General features: G+C 38.7%; 1 protein-coding gene and 1 long non-coding RNA gene across 9 annotated transcripts in view; one reads left to right on the forward strand and one right to left on the reverse strand.

The window, feature by feature from the left end:
• Positions 1-24,184, reverse strand: part of SK (small conductance calcium-activated potassium channel) — an 87,967-nt gene that overhangs the window by 61,070 nt on the left and 2,713 nt on the right. For 6 of the 7 annotated variants that reach the window (XR_011416999.1, XM_032440172.2, XM_032440173.2 and 3 more), the window contains exons 3-4: positions 9,230-10,435; positions 3,389-3,490 (exon numbers count right to left, since the gene is read on the reverse strand). Coding sequence is in view for 6 of the 7 variants with exons in the window: in XM_032440172.2 (XP_032296063.1) it covers positions 3,389-3,490; positions 9,230-10,435 (1,308 nt within the window). In the remaining variant the exon portion in view is untranslated. The remainder of the gene's footprint in view (positions 1-3,388; positions 3,491-9,229; positions 10,436-24,184) is intronic. The other variant, XM_032440176.2, reaches the window with a different exon arrangement.
• On the forward strand, positions 16,235-17,915 carry LOC116652178 (uncharacterized). 2 transcript variants are annotated; one of them, XR_004305176.2, is made up of 4 exons: positions 16,235-16,309; positions 16,468-16,588; positions 16,745-17,011; positions 17,796-17,915. It is a non-coding gene; the product is annotated as an uncharacterized lncRNA (long non-coding RNA). The 2 variants fall into 2 exon arrangements; XR_004305175.1 differs by lacking the exon at positions 16,235-16,309 and having other exon boundaries at positions 16,340-16,588.

A 24,184-nucleotide genomic window follows, 5' to 3' on the forward strand; every position in this document is an offset into this window, starting at 1 on the left:
CTGCCCCGCCCCCCGTCAACAACGGACAGGAACAGAGCACTTTGCAGTCGAATGGTACCGACTGCGTAATGCCCGTTCACAGTCAATGCATAATATAAATATTTCTAGACTACTCAGTTCGGTATACAACTTTCCTACTCAGTTCCACAGTGTCAGGTGGAATTTCCAAAAGCGAAACACATGAAAAGGGTATTCGAAGTGTTCGGAGTATTTATACTGAACTAATAAATAAGTTTCAAGCCGTTTGGGCCACACCAAACAAATGTGGAACACCTTTTGAATGACATTCACACCAGAATCAAATTAACTTATGGTCGATTGGATGGTTGCATGCAATCGATTTTCACGTTTTTTTCCGCACTTGCGGGTGGAAACCCGTGTTACCAGCTCTTTCGATTTGAATTCTAACGATCAGTCAGTCAATCAAACAGTCAGAAGACAATTTTAAGCATACAAAATATTGATTCTTTCGATATATATGTTATGAATTGATTTGAAGAAGCGAAGTTCAGTCTGACTGTAGCTTGGGAAAGTAAAGAGATTGACTGCAGATGTCAGCTTTGCAGCTCTGCCCGCTTGACGTCAATCAGTCAATCAATCAGTCATCAGGCAGAACAGTGTTAAATGTAAAGAAATACCTATTTTACCGACATATATTTGTATAATTTATCTGAAGAAGAAACTCTAACAGACTTGGGCAAACTATAGATGCTTGTGGTTAGCTCGCCTCCAAAATTGTACAAAACCTATATACTCTATTCACATTACGAACGATTATTAGAATCGACTGCCTACGTCATGAAACGCTTCCTGCCTGCGCTCGCTCTCGCCGGCTCTCAGCTACCGTCCCGCCGACAGCCTTCACCCAACTCTACCCCCTCCGCGGACTCTCAGCCGTATGATGCTCTGACTGGCAGTGGACCCGGGCCAAAATCTTAATGGCCATTTGTCTGCTGACAGGTTTGTATGAACTTGAAGATGCCCTGCGCCGATGCAGCCATGACTCACAGCATTTACCCCTTTGCCCGCCCTGACCGCTCGACAAAGAATTACGAGAAAAAAAAACCTTGTCCCACATGGCATTATTCCCAATAAAAATTACGAGTACCTCTGTACATGCATCAAAAAAATAATAATAATAAAAAAAAGTAGAAAATACAACCAAAAAAAAAAAATGCTTATTCAACAATTATTGGCGAGAGGCCAACATTTGTTTTACAAAACGCTTTTAGCCAAATTTTAGGGCTATAAATTCCAGAAATTTAGAAATAGTTTTTCTTTTTTGCTTTTCTTTTTTGTATATTAAGAGACACACAACTTAATTTGACCGCAAACATTAATTGCGGAAAGTTTACGACAAAACTTAAAAATGTCAGCTTGTATAAGACCCAAAATTTGTGCACACGCGAATTTAAAGCACTTTTTATGGCCCAAATTCAAAACTAAGTAAACAATAAAGAAAACAACAACTACAACAAAATACCAAAAGATTTCGAGCACAACATTTTGAGTATTTAGTTTGGGTTTTTTCAAATTGAATGCAAACAATTTATGTGCTGCAATTGCAACAGTTTCTGCAAACTAATTTTACAATATCTTTCACCTTGCCTAGATATTATTTTGGGCTTTCTTTAACGCAGTGGATCCTAGGCAGTAATATTAGGATTTGTCCAGACTGAGAGACTAACTGACAGACGTTGTAGCACAATTTGTAATCAAACTACATTAATGAAGAAGAACAATAATATCGTAGCTATAAACGGCAGGTCGCTGGTTCAAATTGAATGCCGTAGATCCCCATAAATAGGGATATGTTGCGACACAGACTGGCAACAAAGTGTACTCAAGCTTCCTTCGTGAAGAACTACAATAATAACCCAACTTCAACTTCACGTGATAACAAGCGGCAGGTCGCTGGTTCAAATTTATCCCCATGTATTTCAAGAGTTTGTCCCGTTTGACTAACTCTCAGACTGGGCGCCATGCAGGGGTCAATTTGTACTCAAGCTTTTTTTATGGTGTACATAAATCAAAACGCAGCTATAAACGCGCTAACGAACAGCAGGATGCTGGTTCAAATTCAACACATTATATCCCCATGTATATAAGTATAGATTTGTTGTTGTACAAAGTTTCTGCGAAGAACATTGAAAGATATAATATTTTTTCACAAAGAAAATACTCGTTATGATTAATTAAAATTGTAATCAATTAAGAACATTTTATATGTTAAATGTTTTATCAACTGATAAGATTTTATTCAATTAATTATTATTATATTTATGCCACACGCTTGGACCGTGGGATTGGTTTCTCAAACAAAATGGATATTTAAGAGAATTCCTTGTTCTTGGAATTGTCAGGCATATTTTCTCAAGAAAGGGCAATTATTTTCGGCAAGCCGAATCGCAACTGCGCTTAAAGGCAGTTAAATTTGATTAAATACTAGTTCAGTTGCTCAAATATTGTATAGATATTGAAAAACAAAAAAAAAGAAAAGATTATTCCAGTTTTTAGCTAATTCCCGAAGTTGCTTAAGTAGAAAATTCTGTATTTTATACGACTGCAATAAACAAATAATACATATGTGTTATATATATATACATATATATATATATATATATTTTTTTTTTTGTTTAAAACAATACAAAACGTATTTGTTCAGGCAATAAATTGGTGCATAAGATATGCATATGCAACAAACATGTGCAGGGGCAACGGCAGGCAAACAAGAACAAATCTACGCTTACCTTGAAGATCTCTTAAATAATAACTAATGCTGTATGTATATATATAATATATAACTATTATCAGCTACAGGCTTAAAGCAATAACGAGCTAAACAGCACATGAATACAAATTCCGTGAATGAATGTGAATGTGAATGAATGTATATAATCAGCATAATCAGAATCAGCTACAAGCGGCATTCAATGAAGCATTGAATTTTGGTTCATTCAATTGAACGAGGCTCAAGCGAGCACTGAATGAGCACGAATACTATGAGTACGAATATGAGTACGACTACGAGTACTCAAAACAAACGAACAGCAACAAAAAAGGAAACAACGCATCCAATTTGCAAATGTATTCGCATTTGTTTATGGATACGCAAAATGGTGCTATTAAATCTAATCGCAATCAAATTTTAACTACAAAACTGTTTCAAATTTAGTATTTTAGTATTGTTTTTGGTATTTTATGCTATAGTTGTTGGTATTTTGTATATATACAATACATAAAAATATTCAACGTCAAAATGCTTATCGAAGTTGGATTTGTTTTTAATTGCCATAAAATTTCTTTAGTTTTTTGGTGATTATTATTTATTTTTTTTTTTTTTGCGGGGGGGAGGGGTGGTAATTTGTAAGAAATTAGAATTAAATACCATTTTGGAGCATTGTAGCGTTTCGTTAGTGGCCTCTGTGAAGGCCCTTCTAAGTCGCAACTTTCGGCTTTCGGACAATGTGCGAGGCATTAGAAGAACGCCCTGAAGGAGGAATTATTGATGCGAATTGTGATTAGTACAGTTAGTTATTTAAATAGTTAGTTAATTTACTTAGATATGCGTAAATATGAGAATGGGGCTAGTATACAAACATAATTCTAAGCATAGCTCGAATCGGCAATTACATAAACGTCATAATAGTACATTTAAATCTACCTAGATATATATTAGATACATATATGGATATGTTAGTGTATATAAATATGCTCAAATTGTAAATACCAAATAACGAAATTACTAAGACTAGGTTGAATACATATAATAATATAAGTAAGGGTAGTTTTTATGAAAGTTTGATGGTTAAGGAGCGCTTACAGAGGGGCTTTGTTTGTACTACCCTTGTCAAGGAATGTGTCAAGCATAAAAGGAGACATCACCAAAAACAGAAAGTATATACATTTTAGATCCGCATCAACAGCCGATATGATATAGGCTTTCCGTCTGCCTGTCTACTTTAACGCGAACTATTCTCTCAGTTTTAAAGCAATCTTCTTAAAACTTTGCATAGCTCTATCTTTCGGTTACGGATAGCTGCACAAAGGTAGAATCGGTAAAAAGTAGGTTCATGTATGAAGCATTTTTTGTTATTCAAGTTATCTGGACCAAACTGTCATTAGTTTCACAATGCTCAATCTTATCAACTGTATGTATCTTCTCTTATATCTGATGGATGGATAAGCTAATCCTGAATGCAGACCCGACATTCCAAAGAAGTTGGAAAATTATTGGCTGCATAAAGCATAAACTGATACGAATGGCTACTCACGGCACGCCGAAGATGAAATACCCTTGCAGATCTTTGACTAAGAAGTGGTTATATGATATCGCAGACAGATGTTTATAAAATTGTGCGCACATGGAAGCAGCGCAGAGAAACTCGATTGTTTTGATAAGATATAGAAGTCTGATACGGCTAATATATCGTCCGGATATCCCCAAAACTGGGAGACTAGACTAGACTAGACTACACATATTTTATTAAACTACAACCATCACGAGACAGACAGACATGGCAATAACGACACGTCTCCCGATGCTGATCAAGAAATTATATGCTTAACGTCTGCCTCTATGCGTTGCATATCTCATGACAAAATCCTAATACTCTCTAGAAGCATACATATATGCTTTTTATGAACAAATGCAATTTTGAACAAATGAGTATGCGCGTAAGGGTATTAAGTCTTCGTCAACTGCTGTTAGGCTTAAGGCACGCCCAAAAGTAGGCAACGCCACAATGCGAATTAGAAAGAACACATAATAAATCGATAATGGATAATTATACAAAAAAAAAAAAAATAAAAAATAAACTAAAGGGAAGAAACATATGCGCAGCGCCGGCTAATTAAAATGGCAAATTTGAAAATAATTACAAAATAATTAGCATGAGCCACAAAGTTAAATGCAAATGTATATCATTAACATATTAGCAAAATGTGTGAACGCTTACAACTGACTAAATCCGTTAGCTTTTCCCACGCTAGCTGCCAAATTGAAAACTTTTAACAGCAAAGCGCCAACACGCACTCGCCCGTGTGTGTGCGTGTGTGTGCGAGTATGTGTGCGTGTGTGTGCGAGTATGTGTGCGTGTGTGCACAGTGAATGAAAAGTTTGGTGGCGTGTTGCATAATTAAGTGGAAAAAAAAAGCTTTGAAATGCTGAAACTACTAAATGTAAACTTGCAAGCGGTGCGCAAGCTTTCGCGCCAAAGCTTTTAACTCGCGGCCGCGCAAAATGTCAAAGCTTTTTGTTTGTTTGCCACGCGCGCACACACACACACACACACACACACAAACAGCAAGACACGCAAACACATGCATAGTTAAGCATATTGACAAACATTTATTTATGGCTTGGCAGTACTTTAAATTGCATACAAAATTTGTATGCGGTCGTTCGGGTGCTCAAGCAGGACTTGAGCTGAAAGCTTAAAGCTTTTTAACAATGAATATATGCATAAGTCGGTACTTGATTCTTTTATTGGTGTAGGTTCAAGCAATTGATATCGCGCCAAAATTGCCAAAGGGCAAGCTATTATCATGCCCAAGACATCATTTCTCTCAGAGGCCATTAGCTTTGGCAAGTTTTTCAATGTGACAAAGCTTTTTGTCACACACAACTCACTCACACACGCACATACACACACACAGGGAAAGAGAAATTGGTCATAAGCTGCTTTCCTGTTTAACGGCAATGCCAAACTTCCCGCAAAGCCCCTACAACACCCCACACCTCCCGCGCGTACAACGAACGGGACGAAGTGACAATTATCTACAGCCGTTGCCGTTCTTGTTGTTGCCGCAGTGTCAACAAGGGTGAAAAAAATACCAAAAAAAAGAGGGTGGGAGGGGGGGGGGGGCTTGGGTGGCAAGAATAAACTAAATAAAAATACGAAAATAAAACCGAAAATGATAAAAACGCGAGACCAAATGTCAAAGAGTGAAAACATTCATCAATCATTTTAAGGTCACACACAGCCAGCGTGAAGAAAGCCGCTCGAGATATATAAAATCTATTGAAAGTTCAGACATTGTCAAATTTATTGATATTGATTACAATACCAATTAGAATTCTATATTTAGTGCCGTTAACATTTCTTATTGGCCTCAGGCCAATGCTGGCTCAGAGTAAGGGTTTTGTGGGTATCTTTATAAGCAGCAGCACTGGCACAGCATTCATATTTAATGGCTGCGCTACGTGACAAGCAAGAGTCGGGTATAAGCGACTAGAAGATGCCCAAAAGCATGACAAACACACACACACACACACACACACACACACTAGCATGCACTTTATTAGCTTGCCAGTTAATGCTGCGACCGTGCTTCTTCTTTTCTTGGATCCCGCTCTATAGAAAATACGCCTTAAGTATCTTCGGTGTTCTTTGTCCGATCTTTATGAAATTTACAGGGCATATTTATGGCATCCAATCATGTGTGAAAACCACAGCCCAAGGCTGAGTTGGTGGCAATGCGATCGATCGATACTTATCGATTTCATAAAAACAGCGTAAGCTAACGATAATTTGAAATGAAATTGAGCTGTGCAGGCAATAGACGCGTTTACATACCAAATTATGTATCTCTAGCTCACATAATCTTCGAGATCGACGGGTCCATACAGATGGGATACACGGCTGGACAGCGAGTCGAGCTCGGCTTAATCGACTTTATGCTACCCTGCATACATTTGCACAAAACGAATATACCCAATTCAGACATTTTAATTTGGTTTGGTATAGAAAAGAAAAAAAGATATGAATATAAATTGAAAACTTGAACTAATTTCAAATTCAAGTGAAATATGAATAATCAATTGCGTTGCGGGACGCTTTTCAATTGGGTAACGAACGCTTTTGCATGAGTTTTACCACTCGAATTTGATTTACAGTCTTCTCTAGTTGCCTGGCAAAATAAATAAACCACTCAGCCACCCACGCAGCACACACACAGACAGACACACACCCATCCACACACACACACACACACAAAGTCAGCAACTAAGTGAACTCATGCCCAAGTTGTTGCAGGCGTAAACAAAAAATATTTTAATTATGATCGACAAAAAAGAAAATGAAAACAGAAAATATTATAATTAATATTATTGAGCCAGCGTGGCGTATGAGCAATATTGATTTTCACTAATTGGATTTTAGCGCGTGAAAACTGTGAAGCACACGAAGAAACAAGGCAACAACAACAACAAAAAATTAGCAAAGAAAATCTAAAATATAAATGAAAAGCAAAAACGATGAAAATGCCTGAATGCCTATTATAATACTTAGCTACTTAGTAGGCACGAAAATCAATTTGAGCAAAAATTACACAATAATTTGCTGTCGTTCTCTATTTTTTTTTTTTGTTGTTCTTCTTGTTGTAGGCTTACAAACTAAGACTAGAACTTAGGGGTTGGTAGATATAGCTATATATGTATATGGTATAGTCAGATTTTGAATAGATATCGACACGTGCAAGATAATAGCTACATAACATGAATTGTTTAATCGTCCAATTAAGCACAATTGCGCTCGATGACATATTTATCGATAACATCAAGATGTGACTTTTCAAAATGTTTGTTTATGATCAGCTAAATTATAAACTTTCGCAAATAAATAATAGTATTTACATAATACAAGTTCGCAAAAGTTTTTCTATCGATAGCTTTAGAACGGTCGTGCCTATCGATAATTCATAAATTGGAAAACTTTCATGTGTCTTTTTCGTACAACTTATAAGTATAAACTATTCAAGATGGTTATAGTTAAAGTATATACACAAATATTCGGTTTCAATTAAACTTAAAAGCATTAAATCAGTTGGTTTTAGAGATGGCATAAATATCGATATTTTCAATTAGTTATAGTTGAATGAATGTTACAGTTCAATTCACTATATCCTGATTATGTTACTAGGGAAAAGCTTAAACCACATTCTTGAGCACGCTAGATTTTAGTTCTGCAAAGCTTGAGAATCGATAACTATCGATTGATTCGGTCAATTATTAACCAGACAGGAATTTCAATGCTCTTTAAGAGTTAACCCAACAGAAACGTAATTAATTTCCTCAAGCATAAGTGTGAAATATAAAACTAAATTGTCAAAAATTATAAGGAGCATGGTTGAGCTATATTTAGCTGATAATCCAGTTGATTTTATTAATAGAATCTTAACAAAACGAAGATGGTTTGTCATAAAGTCTTAATTTAAGTGTTGTATTATTTAAAATGACGATGTCTTAAACCAATCGCACAAGCTTAACCTAAGGGGTAGGCAATTATTTGCAACGTAAGCCGAATGGCAGAGCTAATTAGTCTTTGCCACTCTCAAGTGTCAATTTCCAAAGGTAAGAACAAGAGGAACTATTAGTGTAGATTGAATTGATTAAAATTGATTAACAAAGAGCTGCGTTTAACTGGACCTAATGAAGACTGACCCCTACTTGTTTTTCTGCTTATCATTTTCTTTATCAAGTACAATTAAAATTAATTGCATTTGTTATCGTTATGTGGCGATAAGTAACGACTATCGTTAGCTGCCCATCTCTATTTAGCTGGCTAAATGTGGATAACCGAAGTGGACAGGTTTCTTAATCAGGCAATAAAAACAAAAACTTTGCCGGCCAAATGAATAAAATGGAAAAGTTGTCAATGCGGCAAGTTTTCTATTTTGCTTTGCGAGCTGCCAACTTGTTGCAAAGTTGCGCCAGTGAAACAGTGTGACCAATCAATATCACAGAGCATTAAATTTCAACCGAAATCAATTAAAATTAATTGCGCCGCTGAAAGCAACGGTCTAGTCTAGTATATACAACTTTTTTTTTTGCTCCATCCATTTACTTTTTAGTCTGTTTTGGTTTTCTTTTTTTTTTTATGGGGTGGGTTGGCTAAAGGTTGAGGCAAACACATAACATCGAGTGCGCGGGGAGCGGGTGACACTACACGTTTACATTTTCGTAGTATGGGTTTCTATGCAGTACAGTGTACACCAAAGATACAAAGAGATAGAGCGAGATAGAGAGAGAGGGAGAGAGAAAAAGAGACAGTTTATTGAGGCTATGTACACATTTTGAGGTTAAGCTATTTCTAGGCACATTTAGTTGAGGTTATGTACACAGCCAAAATTCCCCTAGACCCCAATATCCCTTTGGGCCAGTTTGCTGGCATTTCCTTTTTTTTTCGGAGGCCGGGTTGAGTTGGAAAATAAACAGATTGTCGCTTACCTGTTTGAATGGACGCATGCCGCCATTGATCCTCAGGGAATCGGCGGCAATGCCCGCAATGCCATCTGTGGTGCTTTCCCGCAGCTGCTTGAGGGACACATTCGGTACCGTGTGGGAGTGGCCGCAGGAGCTGTGCGAGCCACAGCAAATGGCCGTGGTGCTTGACTCCGGCTGTGAGCTCTGCCTGATGATTCGCGAACCGTTTGTCGGCGATGATGTGATTAACACTGGCGGCACCTGTGTCTGTTGATAATGATGCAGCTGCAATTGTTGCTGATGCAGCTGCAATTGTTGCTGATGCAGCTGCTGGTGATGCGGATGCTGATGCTGCTGCAGCAGCTGGTGCTGCAGCTGCTGATGCTGCTGCTGTTGGAGGGCTGAGTTTGATATGCATATGGCCATCGAGCTGGTCAGGTTACCCTGTTGGAAGGCACTTTTCACACTGTCCCGCGAGGCAGATCGATCGATCTGGCCGCCCGTCGAGATCGGCGTCGTCGATGCCCGTCGACTGCAATTGCGGCAGGCTCGACAACGACTGGGCGCACTTGGCGGTATGCTGGATGATAGATTCTGATATGATGATGTGCCCAAATTGGGATGACTCGAGCCGGTGCCCGTTCCCGTTCCCATTCCCGTACCCGTTCCCGATCCCGTGCCGTCGTGCGGTTTCAGGCTTAAATTCATAATTGATATGGTCGGTTTCTGTTGCTGCTGCTGCTGCTGCTGCTGCTGGATCTGCTGTTCCTGCTGGTGCGGCTGTTGCTGCTTGGTCAGAGCACCGCCAGCCAAGCTGGCCGATGCCGATATTGTTGTTGTTGTTGATGTGTTTTGTGTTAGTTCTTGGTCCTCTTCGTGTACTTCAATGTCAGGCACAATGGCGGCACGCAGCCCCTGCTCAATATCCTCATCGTTGTGCCCAACACCAATCCCGCCGCGCATACTCTCCTCGGAGCCCATGCGGATATGCTGCGACTGCTGCGGACTTGTCAGATATGTTGATGTCCGATCCTGACGCATCAGCGTCGGTTTGCCACCGGACGTGGAAGCCATATTGTTCGATGTTGGTCCATTTGCCGAGCTGCTCTTCACCTGCCGCAGCAATGCGGTTCGCCCGCCCTTCGTTGGGTTCGATACAAGCAGCGAGTCCGTCTCCTCGGAGCTAACATAGCCCGAGTTGGCGTTCTCGTTTAGCTTTTGAATTGACATCTGCAATGGAAAATGGGAAAATGGAAAAGCGATTAGCACTTAAGTTCACTTTTCACAGCTATCATCGTAAATTGCATTAAAACAATTCAATTGATTTTTCATTAAATTTCATTTATCCAATTTTAGATTTTAGATTATTTTTTCTGTTTTCTGTAAAAACGATAAAGTGCTGCACTAATATTTTTAGCCATACCAATAAAACAAGTAAGAGACTCTAGCCGGGAGTTACCAACAAGGGGATACACTGCACCCTCTTCTAACAACACAAAATACAGCTTGCGATACAAGCTCGTTTGCTTAAGCAATAATACAAATAAACTAACAACAAATGGATACCTCAATAGAGTCCGAAAAAATAAAAGATATTTTTCTAGAAGCTACATGGTGAATTTGGTGTCTCTAGCTCTTAAAAGCGTAAGAGATTTGCTCACAAAACAGCATTTTGATATCGATTTTTATCGATTGCTTGAAAAAGGGACAAGTTATCGATTATCGGAAACAAACTCGTACTGCGCGGGTCCTTGTAGGACCTTCGCTCGAAATTTCTCTCTAGCTCATATAGGACGGACAGACAGACAGAACTGGCTAGTTCGAGTCGACTGATCAAGAATATATATTCTTTATATGGACGGAGATGCTTCCTACTCTTTTTTTTATGCAAATAATCCTACAATATATGTAGGATACCTGGGATCGAAGAAAAGTCCCTGAGTATCATGTATGTCATTCACTTATAATATAAGAGAAAACCGATACAGATTATTTTAATCAGACTTCAATTTTCCTGTCATGATCCCTTTAGTTGGCACGCAGTTTAAATTTACAATATTTTGGCTTCTTATTCTCCTGTCAATGAAATGTCAGGCTTGTGTAAAATAATTTATCTATCGGACGTAGTTGAACCCCAAATTATAGCTACGGTTCGGTTTCTTAACTTGAGCTTGCTGTTAAGAATAAAGCACAATTGTACAACCTCCTGTCAACCAAATGTTAAGGATTTACAGCCAGCTGTGTGACCAGATGTGCAACATTTGTCAAAGTGTCGGCCTTGATTCAATTCTAACCTCTTTTCGCTTAAGCTTAACTTGGGCAGAGATCGGCTCTCTCATGCTATACAAAAGAGAAGTTTAACCTTCACAAAAGAAGCTGACGTACATGTAGGCAAAAGCTTGTCGAGACCAAGTTCGGCGAGGCAAAAAGCTTTTGTCAACTAAGTATAAACAGAAGAAGAAGTAGTAAGAGATAACGACAGAAAGTTCATAGATACGAGCAGTTAGCAACTGTACGAAAGCAGAGCTATGCATATGCAAAGACAGGTGTGTGTATCTGTGTGTGTGTGTGTGTGTGTGCGTACAAGTGTGTGTAACTGTATGTTTGTTTGTTTGTATTTGCAATGCTAAGCCCGCTGAGGTGGAAAACTTGATGACCGCACACCTACGGGATGGCAAACATTGAAATGCAAACATGAACTCACGCACATGAGCTTAAGCTGTGTGTGGGTGTGTGTGTGTGTGTGTGTGTGTGTGCGGGTGTGCGGGTGTATATGTGTGTGTAAAGTATTTCTATATTTTATATGCAAAGCTATGGCGGGTTGGCTCGACTGGTTGGTCGCTTGGCTGCCTGGATGGCCCTGTGTGTGTGTGTGTGTGTGTGTGTGTGTGTGTGTGTAAGTGTGTATATGTGGCTCGAAACGTGCCGATTGACAGGTGGGCGGCGTCGATGGGTGGTTGGGTGGTTGGGTGGTTTGGTCAGGTTTGGTTGGCTTGGTTCGCTTGGTCTGCGCGCACAGGTGGATGCCACGAAAAACTAATTTGGAAACAACTTTCAAAATCTAACAATGAAAATCAATAATTCAGCTATAAATACAAACGAGCATTGTAAATTATGCAAGAAAGTCGCCTCTCGCACCACCGAACACAACCTACTCAAATATGTTGGAATACCCTGTAGGCTAATGTTAGCCAAATGCTATAGTTAGAATATGCAATGCCCTATATATGACTGCAGTATTCGCTTAGCTACTCAACCATGAATCTTTTAACCGCCCACTAAGCAATGCTTCTCTTATACCTCATCAAATTCGAGAGTATTTCTTTTAAAATAGGCGCATCGTAATTTTAATTTTACTTCCAGGTTTTTTCTATCAATAAATACCAATTTCATTTGAATTTTCATCGATTGCTAACATAATCCATATAACTATCGAAAGCAGACAATATTGTAAATAGCATTGACATTGACAACATATTTATGTATGTATATTTGTCTTATGATCGATTTAACCGATCGTGAATTTCAACATGACACTGAAACAACTATCGACAGTCTTAAAACCGTTATCGATAGTACTATTGATGCTTGTGGGTTATCGGTACTTGCCCAAGTGCATTCAATAACGATATTGATTCATTTATCAATAACACCCTTACGAATAGGGTTATCGATCGCTTGTGTCATTGCTCCTATCGATAATACAATCGATAAGACAAGAGACGCCGCCGTTAACATTATTGGAACTATCGATAGGGTAATCGATAATATTGATTGTTCAATGTTTACTGTTTGAGGTGCAAACGATGTCTGCAATAATTTTGTGACTATCGATAGCAGCATTGCAGCTGTTTACCAGAGCTGTACGTGTATCGATCGTGAATATCGATAGTTCGACACGTATACATTAAATACCGTTAGTCGTGTTATTATTTAAGCTATTTTATAGATTGATAGCTTTGCAGTGAGTATACGAATTCGAGAACATGCTTCTGTTGAGCACTTTCGACCAAAGCCTTCTTATTTGCAATTGTTGTCAATATTGTTGCCTTGAGCAATTGTTCCATTTCGACACGGGACTCGCAGTAGCACAACAACGACAACGACAATAGTAACAATAACAATAACAGTAACACAATTACAATAACACTAACAGAGGACATGAGTCTGGGGACATGAGCGACACGAAATGTAAAAAGTCGAAACACCTGAGCACCACCAAAAGCCCACCAAACCAACATCCAACCACATCGGGCAGCCATTCGCCCAGCCGCTATCCGTTGGCAATTCGAGCGTGCCGCTAATAATAGTCGATGCCCCCGTCCAGTTCCCAGAGACAGAGGCCCAAGCCCAGTCCCCAGTTGCCAGTCCATGGGCCAGACAATCCATTGCCAGCAATTGTGGCAACAAATTGGGTTAAAAATTTTCACAATACACATAAAACAATTTATTTACAAGTACTAGAAAAGCTCAGAGAACTTTCTTGAATTCGTCAGTAATAAAAAGAAGAATATCTTCGTTTTTTTTTTCAATATAAATTGATCAAAAGTGAATTTGGTTACTTTTAGAAAATGTTTAATTTTATAACTTTTTTCTAACATGCTGGGCACCAGGTTTTTTTTTGAGTGCACACCTCTTTCAGGCATTACAGTTCACAGGCCAACACTGGCTGCTACCAGTGTTGTGAATGGGCCACGTTGTGGCATAATGTGCACCTGCATATGGCGACAGCTACGTGAATTTAATTTTCCAAGCTTCAATTTAAAAAGACCCATTAAAAACAGTTGTTGATGGGGTCTGTTTTTTATATATATATATATATATATATATATATATATTGACTGCACTGTCGGGTAATTTATGACAGGCTGGGTCTGGGTCTGGGTCTGTGACGCCCCTTACCCAGAAAATTAAACAATATTATTATGGCATACATAGCACACACACACAGAGAGGTAAATGTCCTTGTAATTCAGTTTACGAAGCGACTTAAGTTTCAGAATTTTAAAATTGGCTCATTATCCATAACAACAAACAGGGTGAACAGAGTTATTTCCTTAGTATATTCAAATTACTAAGTGTTGGATAATAATTGAAGAATTATAATGACAGGCAGAATATTTTATAAACAACTGTCTATTAGAAGACACCATTTGCGACGCAATAAATTCTATATGTATATTCTTGATGGGAACGAAACCAGGAACTTATTTGTATATTAATACAACATTTTAGTAATATCTTCATTTTCATTCACATCAATCAGGCGTCTAAATTTGGTTGAAATTAAGAAGCAATATATACCTAAATATAAGATTCCAGCGATATATATATCAATATCGAAACAAGCGTTGATGATCAATCGATAACACAAAAAATACAAATTTCAAGAAATATGCCAGATATAGCTTTGTCCTTGGATATATACAGACGTTATTAAGATCGGACAGTAAAGACCGAAGTTATTTGAGAGCGTATTTCCCTTAATGTGTGGAGGGAGGGGTGCTAAGGAAACACAGATATGGCTTTTGCCTTAGATTTAGACAGATTTCTGTATAACTGATTAAAGCCGTGCTGTATTCCGCGGGAAGCGACATGAAGCTCCATGTGTGTGTGTGTGTGTGTGTGTGTGTGTGTGTGTATGCATGTAAAGAAAGTACGCGAAGCATTCTCAGATTTTTTTTTGTCTTTTTGGTTGTAAAATTTCGTTTGATTGCTCAAAAATCGAAAAGAAAAATAATTTTGCTAGATATAACCTTGTCCTTGGGTATACAACGACTTTGTATGGCATATTTAAGCTCTAGAAATTTCATAGAGATTGGACAATGAACAACGAAGTTATTTGAGAATCTGGTGTCCTTAGTGTGGGGCCAATAGAAGAAGAAGAAGAAGAAGAAGAAGCAAATCAAGCGGCCCCATGCTTGTGTGTGTGCGTGTAAGGAAAGGAGGACAGAGCAATCTCAAGTTGTTTTTTTACAAGTTTGTCCAATTTCTCAGTGAAATTGAATGAGATTTATGGAGATTGGGGCGATGGGTTCTTTGCCCGTTTGAAGTGCGTCATGCATAGCATTGATAGAGTCTCTATTAATTGTTTTTAGAAACGGGACAAATTCGAACAATGGACATATTGTGCGGCGAACAGTGATTGACCTGAGAGCGTGTGTGAATATCCAGCGAGATGCGGGAACGGAAGTTGCACACTGCTGGCGCTCACTGTGCCGGGGGCATAAGTTATGTGCCAGTTGGCCAGGTGACCCAGATGTCATTCAGCAGTCGGCGTTAAAACATGCCACACAGCCCGGCCAATAACAATAAAACAACGGCGACAACGGCGACAACAGCGGCTGCAGGACACGGACTCGTGTCCGAAACAGAGCAACTGGCTTCAGTACAAAAACAAAGCCAACAAAAAGGAAAACACAAATAAAAGAAAAAAGCCGGAAAAAAAGCAACAACAAAAATCTATTGTGTAATGGCCGCTTCAGGTTTGCCCATTCAAACCTGATAGCCTTGTTTAATGGCCTGGCCACAATTCCGGACAACGCCTCCCGTGCCAGTCACCCGTTCACGCCCCCCCCCCCCCCCCCCCCTTCTCGACGAGCCGCTTGATTCCACGTGCGCCAATCCCCAATACGCGTTGCCTCGTAACCGACAGGTTCCAGGTTTCCCCCCCCCCCTACACCACCACCCCCCTTCTCCTTTGGGCTCTACTCGAATTCGACGTTCGCATGTAGAGATAAAAATTTATTGCACAACTCAAAATCAGAGGCCGAGCTGCGTCCTGGCGCTGAGCTTTGTGCAATTATTGTTGTTGTTGCCGTTCGTCAGTTCCAAGGACTGACCCCTCACATATACTTGTATATATATATATATATATATATATATATATATATATATATATACGTATATATAAATTCATTATGGTACTAAGGAAACAAGCAAATCGTTAACTCGGCCCAAGCCGGGCACATTTTTATTTGCAGCTTAGAAGAGAAGAGTCTGCCGACCTCGTTGCATTCGTCAAGCACATTTGAAAGGACGGCCATAACGAATGGATAAGTTACGGCCAAATGCCTTTTATAAGGCAGTTACCTAACGCCAATGGTAGGTGCCCATTTGGATGCGGCCGCTGACGTCAGTGGGGCCACAAGGAGCAGCTGGAAACAGCTGGACAAAAGCTAACTGTGGCCAGCACAACAATAAGGAAGAAGCGTAGCGAGAAGTGCCTTAAATGATTCCATACCTCATTTATGCATTTACAGGTGAAGGGAAGTTGAAGGCGAGGCGAGAAGCAGAGTGAGAAGCAGATAGAAAAGCGCTGACAAACAAGTTAAGCGAGAAGCGATGCATGAAGTGATGCGAGAAGTTATGTAAATGCCAACGGTAAGTGGCCATTTGGACACGGCCGCTGACGTCAGTGGGTCCACATGGAGCAGCTGAAAACGATGAAATAAGTGAACTGTGGGCAGCGCAATAATAAGGAAGAAGCGTAGCGAGAATTGCCTTAATCGGTTCCATACCTCATTTATGCATTTACAGGTGAAGGGAAGTTGAAGGCGAGACAAGAAGCAGAGTGAAAAGCATGCGTGCATTCAAATAGAGAAGCGTTGACAAACAAGTTAAGCAAGAAGTTAAGTAAACGCCAACAGCAGAAGCCCATTTGGACACGGCCGCTGACGTCAGTGGGGCCACAAGGAGCAGCTGTAAACAATGACAAAAGCGAAGGAAGAAGCGTAGCGAGAAGTGCTTAAAACGTTTTCATGCGGTATTTCATGCACTTAAAATTGTCGGGCAGTAGAAGGCGAGGTAAGCAGCAGAGTGAGAAGTAATACATGAAGTCAGTATTCGGCAAGCGTTGACACACGCGTTAAGTGAGAAGCGATGCGAGAAGTGAGCCAAGTGTCCTGTAATGCTTATCGCGCTATAGGTGTCAGCGTGAAAATGAAAAGAAAAGCTAGTTCATCAATAAAGCAACAAATTATGTTTTTACCAGAGCGGAAATAAAAGCGAGAAGCGTAGTAAAGAGACAACTGGTATTAAGGCAGAAAGCCAAAATTAAAATCAAACAAGAAGTAAAACAATTAACAAGGCAAAAATAACGAGAAGCTAAATGGACAGAGAAATATGAACCGAGCTCCCAGCAAGTTAAAAGGAGAGCAAAAAAAAAAGAAGACGGACAATTCAAAATGAAGCGAAGTGAAAGAGCAAAGCAAAAAGCGCAGTCATAAGTGAAGCTAGAAATGAATCTAAATATTTGATAACTGAAGTGAGAAGCAAATCTAAGGAAAATCAAAGTAATGAAGAGCGAAACGGAGGGCAAGAAGCAAAACGGGAAGCATAGTAAGCAAAAGCAAATTTAAACAATTAAAATCAAGAAAAGTGGCAAGGAACAAAGCGAGAAGCGTAGTCAGCTGTGAAGCTAGGAATTAAGTTTAAAGCCAATCGCTAAGAAGCAAAGCGAGAAGCGTAGTCAGCTGTGTAGCTAGACTGAAAAGCCATTTTAAAAAAGACAACCAAGAAAAGAATTAAAAGTAAAATAAAAATCCATAAACTTAATCAGAGACATTTAAAGCTTCTCTCTTCTTTACAGATTGCTGTGCTCAATCTAAGGCGAGCGAACTTATCATTTCACTGCGCTTCTTTCGAAACGAGTTATTAAAAGCACAAATTTATCAGACTTTATTTATACAGTAAAATACAAATTTATCTATAAGCGAAAACTTAAATTTTATAGTTTTCAATATAACTTCAAAGTTATTTCAGCTTTCGCCACATTGCGCTGGGGTTGTCGTTATCTAAGGGTTCAGATCTGAGTGTCGAAATGTTGTGGATACCCGAACCGAATGCTAGATATATGTATATTAAGAGAGAATGTTGAGCGCGTTGTCAGCGGGTTACATTTTCACTTTGGCTGTAAGACAAGTAAATGGGATGATGAAGGTAACGGGTTTTTTTTTTTTTTAGCAGCATTTGATTGACCTTTTCTCAAGTTGAGCAACTAAATGAAAATGTTAGCAAGTTTCAAACATCTCCTTAGCTACAATGTCTGATATTGTAAATGTGCCTGGCACTGCCAAACCACCCAAACCAACACACAATGCCAAGAGCTGACATTTTCGATGTGGGTCGGCCACGCCCCCGCCCCCGCCCCCGCCGCCGCCGCCGCATCATGCCCAGCACACCGCAATCCTGGTACAAAGCACACAAAGGACTTTTAGACGGATCGGCTGATTGCTTGGCACGGTGGTGCGGGGCGGCGCGGGGCGTGACGGTGCGACGGGGCAATTGATGCCAAGTTAATGAAAGCATCAACGGGAATGCTACTTAGAACTGCCCTTCAGACAAGAGTCGCGCATTCATCTACATATAATACTTTTATAATATAGTACTATACAAACACACCCACACACGCACAGACAACACACAAAAGGTTGTGCCAAAGTAATTTACTTGTTCCCATTCCCAGAAATTTGAACGGAAAATTGAAATGACACACGTAATAGAAGAACAAGAAGAAGAAGAGAGGAACACAGCCAACAAAAAAAAAAGAAAGAGAAGCAGATTTAGACAGACATTTTGACGTTGTCTAGTCGTGACAAGCGTCGAGCTAGATCTATAACTAAGTACACACACACACACACACACACACACACACACACACACACACACACACACACACACACACACACACACACACACACACACACACACACACACACACACACACACACACACACACACACACACACACACACACACACACACACACACACACACACACACACACACACACACACACACACACACACACATATCAGACAAATGCCAAGACTGTTAAAGATGTCAAATATATATATATATATATATATATGTATATATCTACATATTTGTATATCTATCTGTGTAGTAAACAATAACACATGCCCATTATAAAGATATTTTCTTTGAAATGTGTTTAGGAAAAATGCTTTGGAGGCTCGCTCGCCGGGAGAGTGGGGGAGGGGGTCAGTACTTATGTGCGAGTGCCTGCACTGAGTCATAAACGATTTGGCCATTTTAGCCCATTTATTTTCTAATTGAATGCGTATGTACTTAGCATACACAAAATGTCTTAAATATACCCTGTAGCCATAAACATACTGCAATAGGGTATGCTCATGTTGTTGAGACAGTAGAGTGTGTATGCAAATATCTAATGCTTTGCTCTGTAATTGATGATGAGTATTGACTTCGCATATACAGAATATCCTATAGATACCCTGTAATCATAGGCACGCTCAAATAGGATATGCCCAGATCATATTGAAACTAACTAACTAACGCTTTTCGATACTAACTTTCCAATTCAATGACTATTCACGTATCATAAGATATCCTATCTACACCCTGCAAACATAAACATGCTCAAATGAGGATTGTCTAGACTGTATCATGATACATTATATGCATGTATCCAATGTAGGGTATACTGTATAGAGTGCATACATATATTTAATGTCAGTCGATATTAACTTTCTAATTGAACTTGCTCAAATAGAGTATGCCCAATTCGTTTCGAAAGTTTTAATTGAATGAGTATTTACTAAGTATTTACAAATATCTAAAATATCATGCATATACCCTGTAATTATTTGAGGTATAACCAACTTCTATAGACTGTAGATATGTATACCCAGCTATTATGTCATTCGATATTTATTTACTAATTAAGTGCGTATTTATTTTAGCATACACAAAATATCCTAAATATACCCTGTAACCATAAACACTCTCAAATAGAGCATGCCCTAATAGACTCTATAGTCTGTATACATATATGCAATGCTCTTCGATATCAACAAAGTTGTTCTAGTTATCATTCCGATTTTCCCGAAATTTGTCCCTCCCAACGGTCCATATTACCTCTAGAAATATTAGACTATAGATAGACTATTAATGCTCAAAGCTTAAAAATTGGTTTGTAAACTTCGAATGCTTCAAGCAGCTAAAATTTATATTCTATTCTTTAAAATTATCTTATAAATCCCACAAAAAGTTGAAATCAAGGTGAGCTCTGTTTACAGGATAGCTGCCAGTCGAGCAGCATCAACATTTCAACTTGGTTTCTTACGTATTTCTACAATTCTTTGTGCTAACAAAGAGCAACAATGACAGCAAGACGAATCTATCATACACTTACCCCGCACACACACTCACACACACATGCCTGGCATGAAAAGGGTATCACACCCATGCATACACACACACGCACACACACACACAGTGACAGAGACACGCCCATTTGGTGGGCGCATAAATTGAATATGTTCTGCAGGCTGGCAATAAAGATTTGGGTTCATTGGCTTGACATTGATGAGACAACGCTGATGGACTCGGATGTAAATTGACTACACGAACTATATAAATATTTTATGTGCCCAGAGGCACACAGATACATACACACGCACCGCAAATGTAAGTAAATATATATGTTTGTATATGGAAATATATTTTTAAGTAGATGCAGCCACACGGAAAATCAATCAATGGCAATGGAAGCGCCAAAAATCAGCAGATGTTACATATATCCATATATATATATATATATACGACACGTCAAGTGGAGCTAAAATGTTTGTTACGACTCACACACACACACACACACACACACGCACAGCTCTCACACCGCAGGAACTCAGCCAAATTACCTTATGAAAAGTTAACGGAAAGTTTATTTATTTTATTTTTTCGATTGTTTTTGTGCTCATGCAATAAAAATGGGCAAATCAATTAACGCGCCGCATACGTAAACCTCCAGTAATTTAACATTATTAATAAACTGTTTGCCTAATCGATGGCTAAACGTTGCGCATTTGCATTTACGTTCACAGTCACATTAACATTAACATTCACATTAACATTAACATTCGCAATTAACATGTGCCCCAACGAGCCAAATTTCGTTTATACGCGTTTTTATTGGCAAAGAACTTGCCAGACCTGATAAAAAGCAGAGCCCAAATCATCCAAGAAACTAGCATGTTCCTTATACAGTGCATAGATGTGGTTAAGGCATAACATTGTCGTTGACTATAATCGAGCTATATAGTGCCACAAGTACCTGACTCTGGATAATGCTGCTAACGGTATATACTTTAGACTGCATTGAAGTTCCTGGAGAAATATAAGAATTTCCTACGTCGAGGATTCAATCAGATTTTGCACTGTTTTGAACTATTTAAATATTTATACCCTTGTGGAGGATGCATTAATTTAGTTATGAAATGTGTAACGCATAGAACGAGATGTCTCCGAACCCATAAAGTAAATACCCATCCATATTCTTGCTTAGCATTTGCCTGTCTCCTTTCCTTTTTTTATATACATAATGATTTTCGTATTCGTAGTAAGAACAAACAGACGGACACGACTTTTGATGCTGGCCAAGTATATAGACTTTATGGGTTCCGAGATGCTGGCCTTATATATATTTAGCAAATTTACGAGCTCGAGTATGCTTCCTTCTGCCGGGTACATGCATTTGCAACCATTTTCATCATGTTAAATGGATTTGAAATTTTGGTCTTTGGCAAATTTAGTTTAATAGCATAAAATCCACGAATCAAAAGCATTTCAATTAATTCAGCAATCAAAACTTTGCGCTTTTGTTTCGTTTTAATTAAATCAAAGTGCGCAGGATTAGAGGCATTTGAAATAAACCGACTAATTCGAAAGGCATTAAAACAGGATTTGCATTGATTTTGTGCGGGCAAATACTTTGCCAAGCACTTTGTCAATATGCCCCACCAAAGCGTAGAGTATCATAATGATTTTTGAAATCCATACCAGAATGTGCAATTGGTCGACGCATTGGTCAAAAAGGATGGCATATGGTACATAACATTAAACAAGAAAGAGACACAGAGACAAAGAGCAAGGGGGAAAAGAGTGGGGGGAGGGTGGCAAGGCGCGAAGAGACAAGATGTTTGGGGCTAATTGGAGCGAATGATTGATTACAGTTTGCATTAATTGCGCTTTTCTGCCCATTAACCAAAAGCCCATTAAAAATTCAAAGATGACTTCTATGTAAATAAAATACAATTCAATTTACACGATGAGCAACTTTACAGCCTGAAGTAAAACATAAAAAAATAAAAAAAAATACAAACTAGAGATGCTCGACCAAGAGATGCCCTGTCTGACTGTGCTTCTGCATTGCTGCCAGGTTGAGCTTATCTAGCTCTAATAATTTCTGGAGTTAACCCGAAAAAAAAACATGATTCAAAGTCGCTTTTTATCGAAATTGTGAAAATGCGAACAGATATGCAGACAAATCGACTCGCTTCGACTTGGAGTTGCACTCAAAAGGGTATAATACCCTTTTCACCCACTTCCAATGCGTTGAGGGTATTAAAATGATTTCCAAATGAGACAACATAAATATGCTATTGAATCAGCGCCTTGTTGTTGCATCAAAAATAAATAAAGCGCAATCCATAAAACAAAAAAAAAACTACTTAAAATGCCCAAAGAGACCATTAAAATGAACTTCTCTGTTAATTGAGGCATACAGATGGGTTATATCTGTTTAGCTGGGAGACATTTCCGAAAATGCAGTCTCCGTAAATATATATATATATATATATATATATAGAGCTATGGCCCGAGCACCGGGAGACTGGGAGAAACTTTGGCTGCACATTAAAAAACAGCTCGCCGGGTGCTATTTATGGCAAATTCCTGAACCGCAGACATATATTTCGGATACAACGCGCATACAAGTGCATTCCGATGAGAGCGTCAATATATAGTAAATGCATATATATATTTAGATATATATCTATATATATATATATATATATATATATATACATTTATATATCTGCGACTGGGACTCCAAATGGGCGCACACACAGCACGGGGCTGGCGCATCGAATCGGAAATAAGATCGAGTACATTCTGCTGCATTGCATGCGCCGAAATTGAAAGCGAATTTGCACGAATTTGACGGGCCCGAAATTTTTGCAAACATTTATTACAGATGCCATAAAAACCTAATGTACTTTCGTTTTTCGACGGGGTCCGCTAAGTAGGGAAAAGTAGTTCATGCTCAGCAGTGCCAAAAGCTGTTAGCCAAATGCGGTTACTGTTAATAACATTTGCACGCATGTTAGCGAAATGTAATGCCTGTTTTAGTTAAAAAGGAACATTGGCTGTTAATTAACAGTAGCTCGTTGCTCCCAAGATAACATTTTAAGATCGAATTGAAACTTTTTGAAAATATTGAAAATACTGTTAACCCAATGCCGTTACTGTCAATAACATTTGTACGCATGTTAGACTGTTTAGTAATGCCTGTTTAAAAGAGGAACATTGGCTGTTAACTAACAGCAGCTCGTTGCTCCAAGGATAACATATTGAGGACAAAATGCAACTTATTGGCTCCAAGTTTAGCCTCATTATCTAATTTATCTACTACTATATCACATATACACAAGACATTCATTTTATTCATTCTTTTTGTTTTGAGCAAATAAACTCGTTTCTGTTGCCGTTAACTCATCAGGCTAACAATTTATTTCAATATCGCATAGTTTGAAAAATTATTTTCGAATTTTGATAAATGATATAAACAAAAATGTTCAGCCCAAAAACGATGAATATGATTGATTTATCCAAAATTAGAAAAGTCAGCAAAGCCTCATAAAAACGTAACAAAAAATCAAACATAAGACTTTGTTTACACCGAAATTGTTCTATTAACTCAACAAAATGATGGAAAAAAATTTGTTGTTTTGATGTGTTTGATATATGAATTGAAATATTTATACTTCGTATCGGGCTCTCAGGTTTTTAATATGTTTTCATCCGAAAATTGAAAACAAATTTATTTTGAACAGTTGTGGAAAGATAAAAGATCATGAGCAATTCTAATAAAAATTGCTTGAAAAAGTCAATTCATAAATTTGCGCTGCCATATGTTCAAAACATATCAAGGTG

Source organism: Drosophila virilis, chromosome X, assembly GCF_030788295.1.
Source record: "Drosophila virilis strain 15010-1051.87 chromosome X, Dvir_AGI_RSII-ME, whole genome shotgun sequence".
Classification (NCBI taxonomy): Eukaryota; Metazoa; Arthropoda; class Insecta; order Diptera; family Drosophilidae; genus Drosophila; species Drosophila virilis.